The 24,666-nt window shown below is 43.8% G+C and overlaps 1 protein-coding gene across 2 annotated transcripts in view; it reads right to left on the reverse strand.

Annotated features, from left to right (window-relative positions):
* GALNT1 (polypeptide N-acetylgalactosaminyltransferase 1) overlaps positions 1–24,666 on the reverse strand; it is a 554,146-nt gene that overhangs the window by 166,160 nt on the left and 363,320 nt on the right. For both annotated transcript variants that reach the window (XM_044293081.1, XM_044293083.1), the window contains one exon: positions 1,362–1,501. In XM_044293081.1, the coding sequence (XP_044149016.1) occupies positions 1,362–1,501 (140 nt within the window). The remainder of the gene's footprint in view (positions 1–1,361; positions 1,502–24,666) is intronic.

Here is a 24,666-nt window from a genome sequence, read left to right on the forward strand (position 1 = left end):
TATATATTTTTTTAACCACTTTCTATTTTCAGATTTATTTTTTTTACTGTATTTTCTGAACATGATTATGGAGGCTGCCATCTTGCCTGAAGTGTTCTCAACAGCATTTAGAAAGCATTAAAATAAAATTGCTTTACGGCAGCCCGATGGTCCATAGAAACCATTATTCTAATCCTGCCAATGATATTATTATAGATAAGCAGGTAACTGTAGTAAAGTGATCTGTACAGACCAAGAAGAAGTGGTGTCTATTATTAGGCTTATGGTTTTTGTTCAACTATAGATAGAAAATGAAAAATATAAAAAATTCTTAAAAATATGTAAAAGGGAGTCTGTCACCAGCATTTCACTTTATTAACACTTCCCACAGCTCCCTAGCATGCTTTCAGTTAATAAAAACTTTACCTCTGGCATCAATCCTGGACTTATAGAACCATCAAAAACGATGTTTATGATATATGCAAATGAGGGCTCGCAAGTGCCCAGGGGCGGCGTTACTCTCTCAGGTTGCCCTGCTTGCTCAGCCTTTTCATTGTGTCCCCCCGCCCCTCCTTTCCCTCTGACCGCCTTTCTACTAACTTGTTATTATGCACTCATTCCTTTGGCCGGCGCATGTGCACTGCGATGCCCATTCCCTTGTATGGCATCACAGTGACTATAGAGCATACGCCGATGGACGGCCTCCTTTCGCCTCGTTAGCCCATGCATGCGCAATAGTTACTGTGATGCCGTGCAAGGGAATGGGCATCGCAGTGCGCATGCGCCGGCCAAAGGAATGAGTGCGCAGGCGCGGGATATCGGAAGAATAACAAGTTAGTAGAAAGGCGGTCAGAGGGAAAGGATGGGCGGGCGGAGGGTAGGAAGGGGCGGGGGGACGCAATGAAAAGGCTGAGCAGCAGGGCACCTAAGAGAGTAACGCCGCCCCTGGGCACTTGCGTGCCCTCATTTGCATATGTTATAGAACCTTCCAAATTGATCTTTATAAGTCCATGATTGATGCCAGAGGTAACATTTTTTTATTAACTGTAAGCATGCTAGGGAGCTGTGGGAAGGGTTAAAAAAGTGAAATGCTGGTGACAGACTCCCTTTAAACATAAATTTGTGAGTTAAACAATAGGTAATTTTTCTGATGACACATTTACTTTAAAGGAAATTTAAATCTTTGTGTATAGATAACTGGACAGATGATAAGAAAACTAATCAATGTAGATCAGTTGGATAGACATGTCAGTCCAAAACCAACACAGGATGACATGGAAACTTTTCCTATTACAATGCATTTTATGTTTAATATTCATGAACATTACATTTTTCTATAGGCATCAAGATTTCTATGTATAACAACATTTTATAGATCTTACCTCTCCCAAAGAAAAATAATGGCGAGGTATCTGGGAATCAGGATATACATTTTCTAAGTACCAAGAAAATGGTTTGCATTGAAGTTTGAATCTCAAGGCAGCTCTTGAAGATATATCCCCATAGTCTACTTTAGTCACTCCTGAAAATATATGATGTACTACAATTAGCTTAGTATCAAATGCTAACCATAAGCTGAAAGGTAAGGCCTTGTCTGCTTTAGGCTACTTTCACACTAGCGTTTGGGTGTCCGCTTGTGAGCTCCGTTTGAAGGGGCTCACAAGCGGCCCCGAACGCATCCGTCCAGCCCTAATGCATTCTGAGTGGACGCAAATCCGCTCAGAATGCATCAGTCTGGCAGCGTTCAGCCTCCGCTCCGCTCTGCAGGCGGACACCTGCACGCTGCTTGCAGCGTTCGGGTGTCCGCCTGGCCGTGCAGAGGCAAGCGGATCCGTCCAGTCTTACAATGTAAGTCAATGGGGACGGATCCGTTTGAAGATGACACAATATGGCTCAATCTTCAAACGGATCCGTCCCCCATTGACTTTCAATGTACAGTCTGGACGGATCTGTTCAGGCTACTTTCACACTTAGAATTTTTTTTAAACTATAATGCAGACGGATCCGTTCTGAACGGATCCAAACGTCTGCATTATAGGAGCGAATCCGTCTGTGCAGAGATCAGACGGACCCGCTCTGAACGCTAGTGTGAAAGTAGCCTTAGGGTCCACACCAAAATGCGGAACGCACATTGCCGCTTTCCGTGTTTTGCGGACGTGTGAATGGAGCCTAAGCTAGGTGTAAATTTAGATTTATGTTTGCAGAAGAGACATTATTTGTTGCACTGTTTCTGTTGTCGTAACTATTTTCAACCTTATGAAGAGAGCCAGGGGGCTGTAATAAAAGTGCCTGGACGAGGAAAGCATGGATTTTGCCACATGTACAGCTGGTGTGTAATACTGCTGACAACTGGTTGCCACGGTCGGGGATGGGGACACATGCACAACACATATGGCACGTCATCACTGGTTCATGTGCAGAAGCCTTCTGATGTTTTGTGTTGACACTGTTTGCCTCCCTAGTCTTGAATGTGATGTTCAAATTCACTAGCAGTATAGAATGGATCACAACATACCAGTTCCCCTCTGTGCACCTCTTGCTATCATTCCAGTTCGTCAAAGACCAGGATTCACAACATTGAACACTGCTGACATCTCAGCCTAGGCGGGTAGCAAGCGATCTGACAGAGTGAAAAACCAAGGACTCTCAATTCAAGGATTCTGTCCCCCTCAGTTTGCTGAAAATGGCAATAACTGTCACATCAAGGGCCTAACACAATCAAAAAAACTCTTTGCTTTCAAATTGGCTTTTACACTCTTTCAAATGCCACAGATTTAGGCTACATTCACACATCAGTATTTTTCAATATTCCGAATTTCGGTCCGTTTTTTGCGGATCCGTTGTTCCTGAAAATGTTTCCGTATGTCATCCGTTTTTTGCGGATCCGCAAAAAACGGAAACATGTATAAATTTAAATAAGCAAATAAAGTTGTTTGGATTTCTTTGAAAAAAAAAAGATTTTTTTCAGGACCCATTGAAAACGAATGGGTCCAGATCTGTTCCGCAAAAAACGGAACAGATCAGGAAAGAAAAAACGGACGTATCTGAATAGAAGCAGTCAACACAAAACCAGAGTCATAACTATAGGGGTGCAGAAGCAGTGCAGTAGCTTCTATGTCACAAAAGTAAGTATCAGTTTTTATAACTTTCATACAGTGACACTGTGACCATTATCCTTGCATTATGGATCTGTGTTACTTATTCACATTTATGGCATTAATACGCACATATTATTACAACACAGTGACACTGCTGTAGTCAATAACCTAATCATATGATTCCACGTTGTTATATACAGTACAGACCAAAAGTTTGGACACACCTTCTCATTCATAGAGTTTTCTTTATTTTCATGACTATGGAAATTGTAGATTCACACTGAAGGCATCAAAACTATGAATTAACACATGTGGGATTATATACATAACAAAAAAGTGTGAAACAACTGAAAATATGTCATATTCTAGGTTCTTCAAAGTAGCCACCTTATGCTTTGATTACTGCTTTGCACACTCTTGGCATTCTCTTGATGAGCTTCAAGAGGTAGTCACCTGAAATGGTTTTCACTTCACAGGTGTGCCCTGTCAGGTTTATTAAGTGGGATTTCTTGCCTTATAAATGGGGTTGGGACCATCAGTTGCGTTGTGGAGAAGTCAGGTGGATACACAGCTGATAGTCCTACTGAATAGACTGTTAGAATTTGTATTATGGCAAGAAAAAAGCAGCTAAGTAATGAAAAACGAGTGGCCATCATTACTTTAGGAAATGAAGGTCAGTCTGAAAAATTGGGAAAACTTTGAAAGTGTCCCCAAGTGAAGTCACAAAAACCATCAAGCGCTACAAAGAAACTGGCTCACATGTGGCCCGTCCCAGGAAAGTAAGACCAAGAGTCACCTCTGCTGCGGAGGATAAGTTCATCCGAGTCACCAGCCTCAGAAATTGCTGGTTAACAGCAGCTCAGATTAGAGACCAGGTCAATGCCACACAGAGTTCTAGCAGCAGACACATCTCTAGAACAACTGTTAAGAGGAGACTGTGTGAATCAGGCCTTCATGGTAGAATATCTGCTAGGAAACCACTGCTAAGGACAGGCAACAAGCAGAAGAGACTTGTTTGGGCTAAAGAACACAAGGAATGGACATTAGACCAGTGGAAATCTGTGCCTTGGTCTGATGAGTCCAAATTTGAGATCTTTGGTTCCAACCACCATGTCTTTGTGCGACTCAGAAAAGGTGAACGGATGGACTCTATATGCCTGGTTCCCACCGTGAAGCATGGAGGAGGAGGTAAAGTTAAAGGATGCGGGAACCGCGCTCTAAATACAAAGTAAATGTCAGTGAGTTTCTCCTGCAAATATAAGGAAAAAAGTCCAGTTAATGAAGATGGAAAGTTCACTGGACCAAGATGTTCATAAGATGTTTGAACAGTTCCCCTGCTACTGATCCATGAGTGGCATAACTGACCAAAATCCGGACCCAAAAGAGAGGTGAAAGCTGCTGGAAAAATGTCAGTAATTCATCCACAGACACCTCCTACTGATCCACAGATCTCGTGCTGAGTCTCCAGCCTCTGAATCCAACCACCGAACCTTCAAAGGAATAAAGACAGATGGTGCAGTACCCTCGGTATCTTCAATAGTAAGGTTTTTATTATACTTACAATCAAGAAGTGTAAAATTTGCACATAAAAAAGGCCCGACCCGGGTTTCGCTGTTCGCTTCGTCAGGGGCTGCGGTATACTGACCGCTGCAAACCACGAGTGGAAATACTCTCCCACCCCGGAACTGAAACGGACTTCCGTAATCAGTCACATGTCAATCACAAAGTCGGCTATTCAGACTATAAAAAGTGCATTCAAAATCACAAATAACGATCACATATAAATACAAATTCATATATAAATATAAATAGACATATAAAATGTTCATGGTATAAAATTCAATATAAAAATCCATATATAAAAATTGAATATATAAAACGGAAATATAGATATCATCTGGATCAAGCCATACAGACTGATTTAATGTCCCACTCAATATTCAGCCCTCGCGGTTGTAAAGTGCCCAACTCAAAAATCCACTTTGCTTCTATTTTATTAATTTGTGTTGCGGGATTACCTCCTCGCCAATGTTGTTTAACCAGTTCAATACCACAAAATTTCAAACCACTGGGGTCTTTCTGGTGCACTCTCTTAAAATGGGCAGAGACACTATGCGTCTCTAAACCTTTTTTAATATTTCTAATGTGCTCTGCCACCCTTACTTTAAGTTTCCTTAGAGTCCTACCTATGTATTGGAGCCCACAGGGGCATTCCAACGCATAGATGACCCCCTTAGTTTCACAAGAAATATTACCTTTGATTTTTAAGACAGTTGCATTGGAGGTAGACACAATCTCTTTTATCTTTGACTTTTTCTTTTCGTCCCTAGAGCGGTTCTTACAACATGGGCAAAAGCCGCACCATGTGAACACACTGCAGGCTTTAATAGTGCTGGGAACCTCTTTCACAAAACTATGTATAATGCGATTCCTAACAGTGGGGGCTCTTTTATAAATAAATGGTGGTTTCTTGGGGATAAGATCTCCAATAATACGGTCATTCTTCAGAACATTCCAGTTCTGATGTATGATCTTTCTAATTTGGGGGCAAATAGCAGAATAAGAAGTGGAAAAAGCAAATTGATATTTATCCCTCATAGTTTCTTTCTGTTCCTTTAAATCATTATTTTTATTTATTAGCATATCACTATCCAATTTTATTTCTTCCTTTTGCTCATATAATACTTCTTTTTTATATCCCTTTTACAACGATTTGTTACCACCACCCCCTACTATCTGAGAGATACAGGGCATGTTTTGGAATTGTTAAAAGCTTTTGATAAATTCCCAGATAATACCCTTTTAATGACACTGGATGTTACATCATTATATACCATAATACCCAATAATATTGGTATAGATGCAGTTAAGTTTTTTCTGGATAGTGACGAACGAATGAGTGAGGCTCATAAAACATTTATTCTGGATTGTATACGGTTTTGTTTGGGACATAATTATTTTTGGTACGATGATTATTATTATTTACAGGTATCTGGTGTGGCGATGGGTGCGAAATTTGCACCTAGTTTTGCAAATCAGTTTATGTCATATTGGGAACATTTTACCATCTCCCCTGCCCTGGGAAGAGATGCTGAGGGCGGTAGCCTCCAGTTTTGGAGGAGATATATTGATGATTGCGTTGGCATTTGGTATGGCACAAAGGAGGGTCTGCTGGATTTTATTTCGCATCTGAATTTAAACGAATGGAACATAAAATTCACGGAGGATATAAGCAACACCGTTATTCATTTTTTAGACCTTGAAATCAGATTAGAGGAGAACGAAATCGAAACCAATACCTACTTTAAACCAACTGACCGTAATGGGTACATTGAAAGTAGTAGTTGTCACTATAAGCCTTGGTTATGTAATGTACCGAAAGGCCAACTAAAACGCATTAGAAGAAATTGTACCAATATTAAAGATTATGACAATCAAAGTAACATTATCATAGATCGGTTCATTGAAAAGGGATATAAAAAAGAAGTATTATATGAGCAAAAGGAAGAAATAAAATTGGATAGTGATATGCTAATAAATAAAAATAATGATTTAAAGGAACAGAAAGAAACTATGAGGGATAAATATCAATTTGCTTTTTCCACTTCTTATTCTGCTATTTGCCCCCAAATTAGAAAGATCATACATCAGAACTGGAATGTTCTGAAGAATGACCGTATTATTGGAGATCTTATCCCCAAGAAACCACCATTTATTTATAAAAGAGCCCCCACTGTTAGGAATCGCATTATACATAGTTTTGTGAAAGAGGTTCCCAGCACTATTAAAGCCTGCAGTGTGTTCACATGGTGCGGCTTTTGCCCATGTTGTAAGAACCGCTCTAGGGACGAAAAGAAAAAGTCAAAGATAAAAGAGATTGTGTCTACCTCCAATGCAACTGTCTTAAAAATCAAAGGTAATATTTCTTGTGAAACTAAGGGGGTCATCTATGCGTTGGAATGCCCCTGTGGGCTCCAATACATAGGTAGGACTCTAAGGAAACTTAAAGTAAGGGTGGCAGAGCACATTAGAAATATTAAAAAAGGTTTAGAGACGCATAGTGTCTCTGCCCATTTTAAGAGAGTGCACCAGAAAGACCCCAGTGGTTTGAAATTTTGTGGTATTGAACTGGTTAAACAACATTGGCGAGGAGGTAATCCCGCAACACAAATTAATAAAATAGAAGCAAAGTGGATTTTTGAGTTGGGCACTTTACAACCGCGAGGGCTGAATATTGAGTGGGACATTAAATCAGTCTGTATGGCTTGATCCAGATGATATCTATATTTCCGTTTTATATATTCAATTTTTATATATGGATTTTTATATTGAATTTTATACCATGAACATTTTATATGTCTATTTATATTTATATATGAATTTGTATTTATATGTGATCGTTATTTGTGATTTTGAATGCACTTTTTATAGTCTGAATAGCCGACTTTGTGATTGACATGTGACTGATTACGGAAGTCCGTTTCAGTTCCGGGGTGGGAGAGTATTTCCACTCGTGGTTTGCAGCGGTCAGTATACCGCAGCCCCTGACGAAGCGAACAGCGAAACCCGGGTCGGGCCTTTTTTATGTGCAAATTTTACACTTCTTGATTGTAAGTATAATAAAAACCTTACTATTGAAGATACCGAGGGTACTGCACCATCTGTCTTTATTCCTTTGAAGGTTCGGTGGTTGGATTCAGAGGCTGGAGACTCAGCACGAGATCTGTGGATCAGTAGGAGGTGTCTGTGGATGAATTACTGACATTTTTCCAGCAGCTTTCACCTCTCTTTTGGGTCCGGATTTTGGTCAGTTATGCCACTCATGGATCAGTAGCAGGGGAACTGTTCAAACATCTTATGAACATCTTGGTCCAGTGAACTTTCCATCTTCATTAACTGGACTTTTTTCCTTATATTTGCAGGAGAAACTCACTGACATTTACTTTGTATTTAGAGCGCGGTTCCCGCATCCTTTAACTTTATCTTATTTAGGAGTTTGACCCTACTCCCTTAAGGGCACCGCTGCTATTGTCTATTTCCATACCAGTTAACACTATACATTTTTCCTTATGGAGGAGGAGGTGTGACGGTGTGGGGGTGCTTTGCTGGTGAAACTGTTGGGGATTTATTCAAAATTGAAGGCATACTGAACCAGCATGGCTACCATAGCATCTTGCAGCGGCATGCAATTCCATCCGGTTTGCGTTTAGTTGGACCATCATTTATTTTTCAACAGAACAATGACCCAAAACACACCTCTAGGCTGTGTAAGGGTAAGGGCTATTTGACCATGAAGGAGAGTGATGGGGTGCTGCGCCAGATGACCTGGCCTCGACAGTCACCAGACCTGAACCCAATCGAGGTGGTTTGGGGTGAGCTGGACCGCAGAGTGAAGGCAAAAGGGCCAACAAGTGCTAAGCATCTCTGGGAACTCCTTCAAGACTATTGGAAGACCATTTCAGGTGACTACCTCTTGAAGCTCATCAAGAGAATGCCAAGAGTGTGCAAAGCAGTAATCAAAGCATAAGGTGGCTACTTTGAAGAACCTAGAATATGACATATTTTCAGTTGTTTCACACTTATTTGTTATGTATATAATTCCACATGTGTCAATTCAGAGTTTTGATGCCTTCAGTGCGAATCTACAATTTTCATAGTCATGAAAATAAAGAAAACTCTTTGAATGAGGTGTGTCCAAACTTTTGGTCTGTACTGTACGTTATGCACCATTACATAACCCATTCTGTGATATACTGCAAACACACTCTTTATTATAAATGTATGTATGGTGTGTGCTTTATCCCAGCATTGTGACATCACCAAGATTATCCATGTGCTTTTAGTAACGACTTGTGTGCTGTAAGATCACTATCTGATAAATGAGCATTATAATTGAAAGGAAATGTGACTCCATCTTGTCTTCTCTTACATGTACAGAATTGTTATAATCTCTCACCAACGCACTTCACATCCCCCCAGCTGTGAGTTAGGTTCACTTCTCTGTTTCAGGACAGATTCTGGGAATCTCCCAGAACTAGAGCAAATATTCTGTCTCATTCAGGGTCATTCGGCACAACTGCGTACATTCTTATATGTGACGTATTACATAAAAGGATGTTCCGATAGTATCTGTGTGAGCACCAATGTTTATCATTTATGATTGGTTTAACGCTGTTGTTAAGAAAACTTTTCTACTGCCTATATAAGGCCAAGCTATAGCATAATAAAATTAGAGTGTTTCTCAGTGAAGCGTGTGTGTGTCTGTTATTAGCAACTGAGAAGCATCTCTCCTGACGTCAGTGTCTCAAACCAAGGTTGTCGGAGAGGTCCAGAAAGGTCCAAATCATTTCAGTTTGGGGGCTATGTCCGGGATAGAGAAGGCCATCCTCGTGTCCGGTAAGAGAGACATCCCTTTTGTCCACTGCCCGGTCCGAGGGCACTGGCCACATCTCTACCTGAGTTTTTTTATTATGTATCCGGGATACATTGTTAAGCCTTAAAAATAGACTCCGGGAGTTTATAATAAGTAATTGGAGTACTTTCATGAATAAGACTGGCACTTGGAGATCTATCCGTAAGTTCGTTTGTGTCAGGGACACACCATGGGATCTCTGGGAGATCTATTTACTTTATCTATCTGTCGACAGAGAGCCCTTTTAGTACCAGGGGTACATGTAAGAGAAGAGAACAGTCTCAGGGAGACTGACCTACCTTGGTTTGACGCATACCTATATTTAGAGTATAAGATATATAGAGTGTTAAGATTCATCTGTTTGTATGAGATGGTTTATCTTTGTTGAAATAGTTGTCTGAATGTGGACACAAGGTTTTGGCCTCCCTGACTACAAACTCACATTCCACGTATACGCGCGACAAAATTGTTCTGGTGGTAAGTGTAAGAACATATCTCACTGTAATATCACTCTGTCATTTGGTGAATTGTCTTACTGTGGGTGGAGGAAAATCTAAGTGTGAGTTTCCCCCTTCCAACCAGGGACTGCAGGCTGCAAATAGTGATAGCCTAGTTCTCCTTCCCAATCTCATGTTGATTGTAAAGCAGCACATTTTCTCATGGACCTCAGACAAAATACAAGACTTTGAGAAACATTTATATGAGAAAGAGGCAGCGGGATGCTTTGAGATCAGGAAGATGCATACCCCCACACAGTTACAAAAGTTCAGGAGCCAACACGTGAGTAAAGAGAGACAGCCAACACATTTCTCCGTTGCTGTCAGCCATTTACTGCAGATGCTGTCTGTTTCAGCATGATGGACTTGAAAAATGCTTTCTTCTCTATCCCAGTTGCTTTTTCCTTTGAGGGTCGTCAACTCACCTGGTGCAGGATGCACCAGGGTTATGCCGATTCTCCTGTAGTGTACAGCATTGTCCTCCAAGCCAGTTTAAAACCATGGCACCCCCCCCCCCTAGGGTTCTGTGCTCTTGCAATACTTGGATTATTTGTTATTGTGTAGTATGTCAGAGGAGGCCAATGTAACAGATGGTTTATCTTTGTTGAAATGGTTGTCTGAATGTGGACACAAGGTTTTGGCCTCCCTGACTACAAACTCACATTCCACGTATACACGCGACAAAATTGTAAAACCATGGCGGGTGTGCTGACACAATATCACAGAGGCAAGTTATGTCCTTGTGCCTTTTTCTCAAAGGTGGTTCTGGCATCCGTCCAAGGAATGCCGGCCTGTCTGAGATCTCTTGCAGCCTGTGCAATGAGGGTTGAGCTTGCAACGCCACTCACAATGGGACATGAGACTATCCTGTACACCACACATGATGTATTAGGCCTTCCCAAAAGGCATACACACACGGCACATGTCCGCACAAAGACTATCTGGATATGAGATTCTACTCCTCAGCAATCCTTCCCTCCAAATCAAAAACACAACACACTCCTCAGGCCCAGCACCTATCTTGAATGCCCTATTAGGACTTAAAGGACCTGAGGATCACTTGACAGAGGCACATGATTGTATACACGCCATGCAATATGAGACATCACCCCGCTCTGATTTACAATCTGTACCAGTAGAATGGGCTCCTGATGTTTTTGTTGATGGATCCTGCAGCAGACCAAATTACAACACTTATCAAGCAGGATATGCTATTGTTATGCTACCCGATGTTGTCCTGGAAGCCAGACCCATAACATACCAGTCTGCACAAGCAGCAGAATTAATTGCACTCACGAGAGCATGCATACCACATGAAGGCAAGCCAGTCACCATTTACACTGACAGCAGGTATGCACATGGAGTGGTCTGGGACCACGGGGTCATTTGGCAAAGGAGATGATTCATTGCAGCTGATGGTAAGCACATCTCACAATACAACTTTTAGAAGCCATAATATTTCCCTGACAGATTGCAATTGTCCACTGCAGGGCGCATACTGGTGGTAAAGATCATGTGTCCCGAGGCAATGCCCTGGCAGACGCGGAGGCCAAGAAGGCTGCACTGATGGCCCCGGCCACATTGCAAATGGTGAAATTAGTACCTCCTTCACTTGAGTTAACTCAGATGCTTGTGGATCTCCAGTCCTCAGCTACTGACTATGAAATGGCCGATTGCTGTTATCCAATCTTGCAGAAGAATCCTAGGATGGGATTAATCTGCAAAGAGGGGGAAACATGCATACCACAGCACAGCTCTACTCTGTTCATTGCACATTTTCATGGAGTAGGACACAACAGCATTCAAACACACATGCTGCTAGCACAGAATTTCTATATTACAGCATTAAACAGTTAGTGTCAGATTATGTGGGAAGGTGTATCACATGTTTGAGGAACAACCCAAACACCAATGTAATCAGATTGATTAAAGCCCTAAGTGAAATTGAGGGAAAAAGTTGCTTGTAAGTCTCCTCGTCTTCCAAAGGAACCAACTCTCCCATTCCAAGTGGGAGATATCGTGCTGATAAAGAAATTAAAGAAAGGAAAATTTGCAGGAGACTTCACCTACAGACCACCGACTACAGTGGTAGCCGCGACCCGCACAGCAGTACTCATGGAAGAAGCACCTACTTGGATCTACACCACTAGAGTGAAACTGGTAAAGGAGGCACCACAATTATTTTTGCAATTATTCTCAAATTTATCTAGTAACCAGTCTGCATGTGAAGAATGGAAGCAAAAATACCCACTCCTCATAAAAACTCCACGCCCTGGTAACTATACCTGCCACAGAGGGGGAGATCAAGGAAGATCCCTGGGTAATTTCACTGAAGTATACTGTGGAACTTAGGCTACTTTCACACCTGCGTTCAGGTGTCCGCTCGTGAGCTCCGTTTGAAGGGGCTCACAAGCGGCCCTGAACGCAGCCGTCTGGCCCTAATGCATTCTCAGTGGAGGCGGATCCACTGAGAATGCATCCGTCTGCCAGCGCTCAGCCTCCGCTCCGCTCAGTGAGCGGACACCTGAATGCTGCAAGCAGCATTCGGGTGTCCGCCTGGCCGTGCGGAGGCGAGCGGATCCGTCCAGACTTATAATGGAAGTCAATGGGGACGGATCCGCTTGAAGATGACACCATATGGCTCAATCTTCAAGCGGATCCGTCCCCCATTGACTTTCAATGTAAAGTCTGAACGGATCCGCTCAGGCTACTTTCACACTTAGAAATTTTTCTAAGTTATAATGCAGACTGATCCGTTCTGAACGGATACAAACGTCTGCATTATAGGAGCGGATCCGTCTGATGAAACATCAGACGGACCCGCTCCGAACGCTAGTGTGAAAGTAGCCTTACAGTGAAACAGATACCTCCCTCACACAGAATCAAGTATACTCGATTGGAGATGTATATTGGATCTGTGGGGATGGAAAGATAAGATCTAGACTAGAGGGTTCCTGGAAAGGTGAATGTGCCCTTGCTAAAGCCATCATGAACATACACATCTTCACTGAAAATGATAAAGACACCCTCCCAAAAGGTAGCTTCGACCCACACGTGTATATTGATGCAATCGGGGTCCCAAGAGGGGTCCCTGATTAATTCAAGGCCAGAGGTCAGGTGGCAGCAGGATTTGAATCCATAATTCCCCACATAACAATCAACAAAAATGTAGACTGGATCAACTATGTTTACTATAATCAACAAAGGTTTGTAAACTACACCAGGGTGTAGCAGAACAGTTACAGGCAGATTCCATTATGACATTTCAAAACCGCATGGTACTCGATATGATACTTGCAGAAAGAGGTGGTGTCTCTAAGGTATTGACGGACCCCTCCATCCTGCTGCACGTTCCTACCCAACAACACCGGCCCTAATGGTAAGGTCACACCGGCAATAAAGAAAGGATTTATCAATCGAGCTCAAAAGAAACTCAGGTATCGATAACCCTTGGGATCAGTATTTTGGCTGGTTCACTACCTGGAAACAGGCACTTGTACAGTTTGGAATCATTATCCTGAAAATTATTATAGTAATAGCAATAGTTGCAACATGTATCATACCATGTGTACGGAAACCGATAATGAAAGGAGTATCAAATATGTCATTTTATGAGACTCTGCTGCCTAATCCTGAAGACAACTCACATGAAGGATATAGAAAATATCTGGTGGTATACAGGGAAAAGGGCAAGGGTAAGAACCATATTATCTAAGAAATTTGGCTCTAAGAGGGGATTGAAGGGAAATGTGTCTTCTTTTAACATGTACAGAATTGTTATAATATCTCACCCACGCACTTCACATCCCCCTGCTGGGAGTTCGGTTCACTTATCCGTCTCAGGACAGATTCTGGGAATCTCCCAGAACTAGAACAAATGTTCTGTCTCATTCAGGGTAATTCGGCACAACCGAGTACATTCTTATATGTGACGTATTACATACCCATAAAAGGAAGTTCTGATAGTATCTGTGTGAGCACCAATGTTTATCTTTATGATTGGTTTAACGCTGTTGTTATGCAAACTTTTCTACTGCCTATATAAGGCCAAGCTATAGCATAATAAATTAGAGTGTTTCTCAGTGATGTGTGTGTGTGTGTCTGTTATTAGCAACTGAGAAACATCTCTCTTGACGTCTATCTAGTGTTGAGCGAATACATGCATCTGAAGAGGAATTCGATCCGAATTTTTAGGAAACATTCGATTCACAACGAATCTGAATTGCCTGGTGATTTGTTGTAACAAATCTACTTTTTCCCCAAAATGGCGGCTATATGTGTTACAAATTAAAGTAAAAAGCCAGGGAACAAGGGATCACCATAATGCAGTGCCCAATTAGCCATTTTCCCTCCCTGGTGTCATATGACTTGTTAGTGTTACAAGGACTCAGGTGTGAATAGGGAGTAGGTGTGTTCAATTAGGTGTTATACCTCTCACATGCTCATACTGGTCACTGGAAGTTCAACATGGCACCTCATGGCAAAAGAACTCTCTGAGGATCTGATAAAAAACAATTGCTGTTCTACGTAAAGATCGCCTAGGCTATAAGAAGATTGCCAACCCCCTGGAACTGAGATGCAGCACGGTGGCAAAGACTATACAGCATTTTAAAAAGACAGGTTCCACTCAGAATAGGTCTTGCCATGGTCGACCCTGCACATGTTCAGCATCCGTATTCAGAGGTTGTCTTTTCAAAATAGACATATGAGTGCTGCCAGCATTGCTGCAGAAGTTAAAGAGGTGTGTGGGGGGGGGGGGGGGGGGGTCAGCCTGTCAGTGCTCATACTATACGCCTAGAAGGAAGCTTCTTCTAAAGATGATGCACAAGAAAGCTCGCAGTTTGCTGAAGACAAGCAGACTACTGGAACCATGTCATGTGGTCTGATGAAACAAACAAACTTATTTGGTTCAGATGGTGTGAAGCATGTGTGGCGGCAACCAGTTGAGGCGTACAAAGACAGGTGTGTCTTGCCTACAGTCAAGCATGGTGGTGGGAGTGTCATGGTTTGGTCCTGCATGATTGCTACCAGCTGTGGGGAGCTACAGTTCATTGAAAGAACCATGAATACCAAAATGTACTGTGACATACTGAAGCAGAGCATGATCTCCTCCCTTCGGAAACTGGGCAGCAGGGCAGTATTCCAACATGGTAACGAACCCAAACACACCTCAAAGAAGGCTACTGCTTTGCTAAAGAAATTGAGGGTAAAAGGTGCTGGGCAAGCAAGTCCCCAGACCTAAACCCTACTGAGCATCTGTGGGGCATCCTCAAACGGAAGGTGGAGAAGTGCAAGGTCTCGCTCTAAAATCCACCAGAACTATGATGTCATCATGGAGGAGTGGAAGAGGATTCCAGTGGCAACCTGTGAAGCTGTAGTAAATTCCATGCCAAAGAGTAAAGGCAGTGCTGGAAAATAATGGTGGCCACACAAAATATTGACAGTTTGGGCACAATTTGGTCATTTTCACTTATGGGTGTACACACTTTTGTTGCCAGCGGTTTAAATATTAATTGCTATGTGTTGAGGTATTTTGAGGGCACACCAAATTAACACTGTTCTACAAGCTGAACACTGAGTACTTTACATTGTATCAAAGTGTCATGTCTTCAGTGTTGTTCCATGAATAGCTATAATAAAGATATTTAAAAAAGTGTGAGGGGTGTAATCTCTTTTGTAAGAATCTGTATGTCTGTGCTAAACTTAAATGTCTCTATTTCCCTGATGGGTTTATGGAGCATTTATGAGGAGACCACAGAGGGAGAAGTGGCAGCAGTATGAGGAGACCACAGAGTAGTGATGTGGCAGCAGCATTAGGAGACCACAGGGTGGCCCAGTAACATAGTGGGGGAGGTGGCAGCAGGATGAGGAGACCACAGAGTGGTGATGTGGCAGCAGCATGAGGAGACCACAGAGTGGTGATGTGGCAGCAGCATCAGGAGGCCACAGGAGGTGAATTGGCAGCAGCATGAGAAGATGACAAAATGGCCCAGTGACTAGGGTTAAGGTATCAGCAGCATGAGGAGACCACACAGAGTAGTGATGTAGCAGCAGCATGAGGAGACTACAGAGTGGTGATGTGGCAGCCACATGAGGAGACCACAGAGTGGTGATGTGGAAGCCGCATGAGGAGACCACAGAGTAGGAATGTGGCAGCAGCATGAGGAGACCAGAGTAGTGTTGTGGCAGCAGCATGAGGAGACCACAAAGTGGCCAAGTTGACATAGTGTTGAGGTAGCAGCAGCATGAGGAAACCACAGTGTGGTGAGGTGGCAGCAGATGAAGATGGTGGCTGGAAGTAGGAGCACCTGGCAGCAGGTGAGGCATCAGCTGGGCTGCACCATTAGAATAGTAGCTAAAGTAGGTAGCCAGAAGAAACAGGTCTCTTTTGCCAAAGTGTTGGTGTGGCACCATGGATGATCTAGTCTGATGCATCAGGCACTGGTGTTTGAAAATCCTGGCCTGATTCATCTTCACAAAGGTCAGTTTCTCCACATTTTGAGTGAAAAGACGAGTTCTCCTTTGGTTAACTATGGCCCCCGCCGCACTAAACACCCGCTCTGATGCCACACTGCTGGCCGGACAGAAAAGCTTGTCCAGGGCAAACTCGGCCAGTTGCGGCCACAAATAGAGTTTGGCTGCCCAGAAGTCCAGGGGATTTTCGATGTGGGGTGGCAGGTTGCACTCCAAGTATGCCACAACCTGCTGGTTCAGGTTCTGCCCTAGGTTCTGCTGCTTCTGGTGAGTAGTTTCTTTAGTAGGCGGGTGAAGAAAGCTGCTCATCAGCGACTCTAGACTTAAGTTGCTGCTGATGGAGCTAATACTGCTCCTGCCCCCTCCCCCAAAAGCCATGTCAGTGTAACGTGAGCGCAGAGGGCCCCCCCAGTCAAACTTGCGTGAGGATGGGCGATGGCGCACATAGGCAGCGGCTAACTGACTACATAGGATGTAGTTCCGTTTGTCCTCCCTCTCAGCGGGTGTAAAAAACGCCCCCATTTTCGACCGGTAGCAAGGTTCTAACATGGTGGAGAGCCAGTAGTCATCCCTCTGCCGAATGGTGACAATTTGGCTGTCACTACGCAAGCAAGTAAGCATGCATCAAGCCATTTGTGCAAGTGACTCGAAGGGACTCACTGCCTCCACCTCCACTGCATACTGCCACGGTGTGTCCTCGTCCTCTGCCTCATCGTCCTGTAGCTCCTCTGGCTGGTCCTGCTCCACCTCTCCTGTCACCTGTGTAGAAAAAACACCCATTTCGCTACACATTGCTTGTGCTCCAACGTCCTCGTCCTCCTCTAGTTCAGCCCCCACAGGACTCATGTGGCTGTGAGATGTAGTAGCCAAGTCTCCTGTCCCCTGACCAGCCAGATTTAGCAGCATCTGTTCCAGGATATGAAGCAGCGGATTGACATTGTTCATCCGTAGTACTGGCAGCTGACAAATAAAATGGCCTCCTCAAAAGGCCAGAGCAAATGGCAGGTGTCACGCATGAGCTGCCACTGGCTAACATCAAAGTTACGGAGGGGAGTACCTCTGTCCGCCTTTATCATCAAGAAATCGTTTATGTCCTCTCTCTGTTCATATAATCGGTTCAACATATGGAGGGTGGAATTCCAACGGGAAGAAACATCACATACCAGCCTATGTTGGGGGAAGCCATTCTGCCGAACCTCAAGGAGGGTGTGCTTTGTGGTGTACGAGTGGCTTAAGTGCATGCACAGTTTCCTGCCAATTTTCAGGATGTCTTGCAGATGGGGTGAAGACTTCAGAAACCGCTTTACAACCAGATTGAACACATGCACCATGCAGGCAAACTATGTGCAGAGCAGCCGTGCCCTGCACATGTGGTATGCTGGAGGGGCACTGTGAATTGTCCATACGGTGGAGGCAGAGGCGGACATTTTCGCAGGACCAACAGCGTGAGAATGTGGAGGGGGAAGCGGCATCACCTGGCCAAGTTGCTGGTATGGCTGGACGGGAACCACATTTACCCAGTGGGCCGTAAAGGACATATATTGTCCTTGACCATAGTTACAGCTCCACACGTTGGCATTGCCCTGCACTTTGGCAGACACAGACAGGCTCAAGGTCTGGCCCACCTTCTGTTCTACATGTGTGTGAAGGGCTGGTACTGCCTAATTCGCAAAGAAATGACGGCTTGGGACTCTCCACCTCATCTCGGCTGGTGGTCTACCCAGAGCACGTTTGGCTCCTCCTACTTCTGCCACCTTGCTGACTCATTGCCACGCTGACACAATGCTGGCTCAACCGCTGCCTCGCGCAAAATTTGCCACCTTCTTCTCCTTACGAAACCCCATCTTCACCCAGTTCTCAAGTGCGATCAGCTACATCATCATCATAATCCGCTACTGTCTGCAAGTCACTGAAGTCCCCCCTCAACGGTCTCAGGGCCAGGAGCCTGACCGCTCACAACACCTGCTCCCATGCGACTTACATCATCACTACTTGCCTGTCTACTGGAGGAAGCGGCGAATGTCTCCTCCAGATCTTGGCTGGGCAGTAGCTGCTGACTGTCCTCTAGTAGCTCATCCTCGCTGAAAAGTGGAGGCGAGCCTATGGCATATAATACTTTTCGCCCTGAGGGAATTGAAAATAACAGAGGAAGGTTCAGGACAGGTGAGAGCACAGAGCCTGCTCCCGGCCCATGCCAATTAAGCGTTGTGTCAGAGGAACCCACCGACTCTTGGCTAGGGGTGATTAGTAGAACTACAAGTAACAGCACACTGCTAGTCAATTGCACAAAGATATAAGCAAATACTAAATGAAAAATAAGCTGCTTGGTGGCCATACTTACTGCAAGTGCAGTTCGAATCTCTTTGCGCATATAATTTATCAAAAATATGTCAGGCCCATCTACCGAATGACAAGGTGGCTTCTCATCAGATGGGGCCTACTCTAACATGCCTCTCCTGGGCTTACAGACTTAAATCTGGGCAAAGTAGCACCCAGCTATATCCTACACATGCCTCTCCCAGGCTGTCAGCCTGCAATATGGGCAAAGTAGAATACAGCTATACCATCTTTCTAATGAAAAGCACAGATTCTAACTGCCCTTGCAGTAAGTATGGCCACCAAGCAGCTTATTTTTCATTTAGTATTTGCGTATATCTTTGTGCAATTGACTAGCAGTACAGACGTGGACAAAATTGTTGGTACCCTTTGGTCAATGAAAGAAAAAGTCACAATGGTCACAGAAATAACTTTAATCTGACAAAAGTAATAATAAATTAAAATTCTATAAATGTTAACCAATGAAAGTCAGACATTGTTTTTCAACCATGCTTCAACAGAATTATGTAAAAAAATAAACTCATGAAACAGGCATGGACAAAAATGATGGTACCCCTAACTTAATATTTTGTTGCGCAACCTTTTGAGGCAATCACTGCAATCAAACGCTTCCTGTAACTGTCAATGAGACATCTGCACCTCTCAGCAGGTATTTTGGCCCACTCCTCATGAGCAAACTGCTCCAGTTGTGTCCGGTTTGAAGGGTGCCTTTTCCAGACTGCATGTTTCAGCTCCTTCCAAAGATGCTCAATAGGATTGAGGTCAGGGCTCATAGAAGGCCACTTTAGAATAGTCCAATTTTTTCCTCTTAGCCATTCTTGGGTGTTTTTAGCGGTGTGTTTTGGGTCATTGTCCTGTTGCAAGACCCATGACCTGCGACTGAGACCAAGCTTTCTGACACTGGCTAGTACATTTCTCTCTAGAATTCCTTGATAGTCTTGAGATTTCATTGTACCCTGCACAGATTCAAGACACCCTGTGCCAGACGCAGCAAAGCAGCCCCAGAACATAACAGAGCCTCCTCCATGTTTCACAGTAGGGACAGTGTTCTTTTCTTGATATGCTTCATTTTTTCGTCTGTGAACATACAGCTGATGTGCCTTGGCAAAAACTTCGATTTTTGTCTCATCTGTCCACAGGACATTCTCCCAGAAGCTTTGTGGCTTGTCAACATGTAGTTTGGCATATTCCAGTCTTGCTTTTTTATGATTCGTTTTCAACAATGGTGTCCTCCTTGGTCGTCTCCCATGTAGTCCACTTTGGCTCAAACAACGACGGATGGTGCGATCTGACACTGATGTTCCTTGAGCATGAAGTTCACCTTGAATCTCTTTAGAAGTCTTTCTAGGCTCTTTTGTTACCATTCGGATTATCCGTCTCTTAGATTTGTCATCAATTTTCCTCCTGCGGCCACGTCCAGGGAGGTTGGCTACAGTCCCATGGATCTTAAACTTATGAATAATATGTGCAACTGTACTCACAGGAACATCTAGTTGCTTGGAGATGGTCTTATAGCCTTTACCTTTAACATGCTTGTCTATAATTTTCTTTCTGATCTCTTGAGACAGCTCTTTCCTTTGCTTCCTCTGGTCCATGTCGAGTGTGGTACACACCATATCACCAAACAACACAGTGATTACCTGGAGCCATATATATAGGCCCAATGGCTGATTACAAGGTTGTAGACACCTGTGATGCTAATTAGTGGACACACCTTGAATTAACATGTCCCTTTGGTCACATTATGTTCTGTGTTTTCTAGGGGTACCATCATTTTTGTCCATGCCTGTTTCATGAGTTTATTTTTTTACATAATTCTGTTGAAGCATGGTTGAAAAACAATGTCTGACTTTCATTGGTTAACATTTATAGAATTTTAATTTATTATTACTTTTGTCAGATTAAAGTTATTTCTGTGACCATTGTGACTTTTTCTTTCATTGACCAAAGGGTACCAACAATTTTGTCCACGTCTGTATACTGTTACTTGTATTTCTACTAATCACATTGTGTTTCAGCCAAGGTAGTGTGCATCTGCATTCTCAAATGTACTTATTATGGAGGTGCTGGTTCGTTTGGGTGTCTGATGTCACTTGTGACGAGGTAGAAAACAGAGTCAACCATTCAAGCACCGCTGAGTTGCTCGTCAAGACATGACCGCTAAATAGCACGGGGAGCTCAGGCCTCTCACTGCGACTCCTGCTGCCACCCCCCCCCCCCTTCTTCTGCTGCCAGCGACAAACATTTTGCCCACTGCCCGTTCTCTTTGAAGGGCCTGTCAACCGTCCATCTGACATACTGTATAATAAAATAATTCAATTAAAATAATACCCCCAAAAAAAGGCCGTAGTGCAATGTTACTTCACCGCTGAATGGCAATAAAGACATATTTATATTTTTTTCTTCTGATTAATAAACTCCCCCCCCCCCCCCCAAAAAAAAAAATCATCTCAATTCACTGCAGAAGGTCAATTAAGACGTATTCTTATTCCTATAACTACGTACATATATTTCCATTTTCTACACCACGTAATTGGCTGTAGTACAATGTAACTCCACTGCTGAATGGCACTTATGACATATTGTTTTCCCTTTTTTTTTTCCTATTAATACACCCCCCCCCCCCCCCCACAAAAAAATTAAAGTAAAACAATGTAAAATCAACGCAGAACGGCTAATAGGATGTATGTATCTTTCCTATTAATACAAACCCATTAATGGCTGTATCACACAGAACTTGCACACCAATCACAAGCAAGGTTTGCTGGAATTAGTGATGTATCATATAGTGCAAACAACCTAAAAGCATAGTATAACACCAATTTGGATCTCCCAATTAGTGCAGCAAGGTGTAATAGAATCGCTCCTATTACCCAGGCTGTACACTCTCCTATTGCACTCATCTTCTTTGTCCAGTTATTGCCCAATATCACTTCTCCCATATGCCTAAAAGCTACTTGAACAACATGTCCACTCAGCATCCTTTCTGCTCCCTTTTTGACCAGCTACAATGTGGCTTCCGACACCATCACTCGACTGAAACTGTCCTTACAAAAGTCACCAACGACCTGCTAATGACCAGAACCAAAAAACATTACTCTGTCGTCCTTCTCCTCCTTGACCTGGCATCTGCCTTTGACACCGTCGACCACTCGCTTCCGTTACAAACTCATCTCTCGGCATCACAGACCTGGCCCTCTCCTGGATCACATCATACCTCACAGACTGGACATTTCAGGGGTCATTTATCAAAATGGTGCGAAGTAGAACTGGCTTAGTTGCCCATAGCAACCAATCAGATTCTATCTTCCACTTTGGACAGCTCCTTTGGAAAATGAAAGGAGGAATCTGATTAGTTGCTATGGGCATCTATGCAAGTTCTACTTTACACTAGTTTGATAAATTATCCCCCTAGTGTTTCCCACTCTCACAGCATCTCCTCGTCTTATTCCCTCTCTGTTGGTGTCCCGCAAGGCTCTATCCTAGGACTCCTGCTCTTTGGAACACTATGTGCGCCATCGCCAATCCTCACGAAGGTTTGACCGGAGGGAACCCTCTGCACTCACGATCCACTGCCATGACTGCTGGATGGGGGTGGTGGAGCAGGAGCAGCACCAGTTCAGTCAGCAATAAGGCTACTTTCACACTTGCGTTCAGAGCGGATCCGTCTTAAACGGATCCGCTCATATAATGCAAGACGGTGGATCCGTTCGGAAACGGATCCGTCTGCATTATATTGTAAAAAAAAAATTTAAGTGTGAAAGTAGCCTGAACGGATCCGTCCAGACTTTACATTGAAAGTCAATGGGGGACGGATCTGTTTGAAGATTGAGCCAAATTGTGTCATCTTCAAACGGATCCGTCTCCATTGACTTACATTGTAAGTCTGGACGGATCCGCTTGCCTCCGCACGGCCAGGCAGACACCCGAACGCTGCAAGCAGCGCTCAGGTGTCCGCCTGCTGAACGGAGGCTGAATGCTGCCAGACTGATGCATTCTGAGCGGATCCGTGTCCACTCAGAATGCATTAGGGCTGGACGGATGCGTTCGGGCCACTTGTGAGCCCCTTCAAACGGAGCTCACAAGCGGACACCCGAACGCTAGTGTGAAAGTAGCCTTACTTGAGTCTCCAGTTTCCGATGAGCATGTTTCTTTACCTGCCTACTGAAGAAACCACCCAGCAGATGCAAGACATGGAGCAGAACACGAACCAGCAGGTGTTGGAATACTTGGAGTGCACCCTGTCACTCCACATCCAAAAATCCCTGAACTACTGGGCAGGCAAACTTGAATTGTGGCCGCAACTGGCAGAGTTTGCCTTGGGCAAGCTTTCCTGCACGGCCTTTAGTGTGGCATCAGAGCGGTTGTTTAATGCAGCGGGGTGCATAGTTACCCCAAAGAGAACTTGACTTTAAAACACAAATGGTGAGAGATTAACCTTTATAAAGATGAATGAGGCGTGGATCAGCCAGGATTTCCACACACTGGTGCCCGATGCATCAGACTAGATCAGGGTTCGGGAACCTCAGGCCCACTTGTTCCTCGGCCAGAACATTTTTCGAAGCAGTCCTTAGCATGTGAGAGGCACAGTAAGGCTAGAACTACACTGTCTGTACTCACCTTCCCTGCCCTTCTTCCAGCCCTGCACTGTGTCCTGACACATAAAGCGTCAGGACATAGTGCTCATAGACATGCACTATGACCTGATGCTGTGCGCTGTAAGGTCATTGTACAGAGCAGCGGGAAGAAGACCAGGAAGGGTAAGTGATTCTGCCAAGAGGCAGTGCCATCCGGAGCTGGAGAGGTAAGTGTATTTGATTAAATGTCTTATCTGAGGTCTGATTGGGGGTGATCTGAGGCTAATGGAGGGTGGGGAGGGTCTGATCTAAAGCTGGGGGGTCTGATGGGGGCTAATCTGAGGCCAGGGAGGGTCTGATCTGAGGCTGGGAGGTCTGATGGGGGCTCATCTGAGGCTGGGGTTCTGATAGGAGTCTGATCTGATGCTAGGGAGGGTCTGATTAGGGTCTAATCTGAGGATGGAAGGTCTGATAGGAGTCTGATGTAGACTGGGGGGTCTGATAGGAGGCTGATGGAGGTTGGGGGCAGATCTGAGGCTGGAAAAAAAGGTACAAAGGTAGGGAGAGTGTAAGTTGGGTGAACCCCTCTCTGGATCCCCTGGGATGAGCTTGGCTGCCATTAACGCCAAATAAAGAACTAAATATATAACATTCTGAACTTAAAAATTAGACTGCTATATGTGCCTGTACTATATGTAATATATACAGTATAGTGCAGGCGCCAGTTTGTGCTGCAAAAATACAGCGCTCTAGATTATTTTTTTTTTTTATTGAAGCGCAATTTCTATAACTTACCCCTAAGTCTAAGTTTGCTGTCTAAAGTGAAGACAAATAAGTCACAGGGGCCTGATGAGATACACCCAAAATTATTAAAAGAGCTTAGTGGTGAGCTGGCAAAACCGTTAACAGATTTATTTAACCAATCATTAGTAACAGGAGTCGTCCCGGAAGATTGGAAATTGGCAAATGTCGTGCCCATTCACAAGAAAGGTAGTAGGGAGGAATCGAGCAACTATAGACCAGTGAGTCTGACATCAATAGTAGGCAAATTAATGGAAACCCTATTAAAGGATAGGATTGTGGAACATCTAAAATCCCATGGATTGCAAGATGAAAAACAGCATGGGTTTACTTCAGGGAGATCATGTCAAACAAATCTTATAGATTTTTTTGACTGGGTGACTAAAATAATAGACGGTGGAGGTGCAGTAGACATCGCTTATCTGGATTTTAGTAAGGCTTTTGACACTGTCCCACATAGAAGACTTATCAATAAACTGCAGTCATTGAGC

Source organism: Bufo gargarizans, chromosome 5 (assembly GCF_014858855.1).
Source record: "Bufo gargarizans isolate SCDJY-AF-19 chromosome 5, ASM1485885v1, whole genome shotgun sequence".
NCBI classification, from domain to species: Eukaryota; Metazoa; Chordata; class Amphibia; order Anura; family Bufonidae; genus Bufo; species Bufo gargarizans.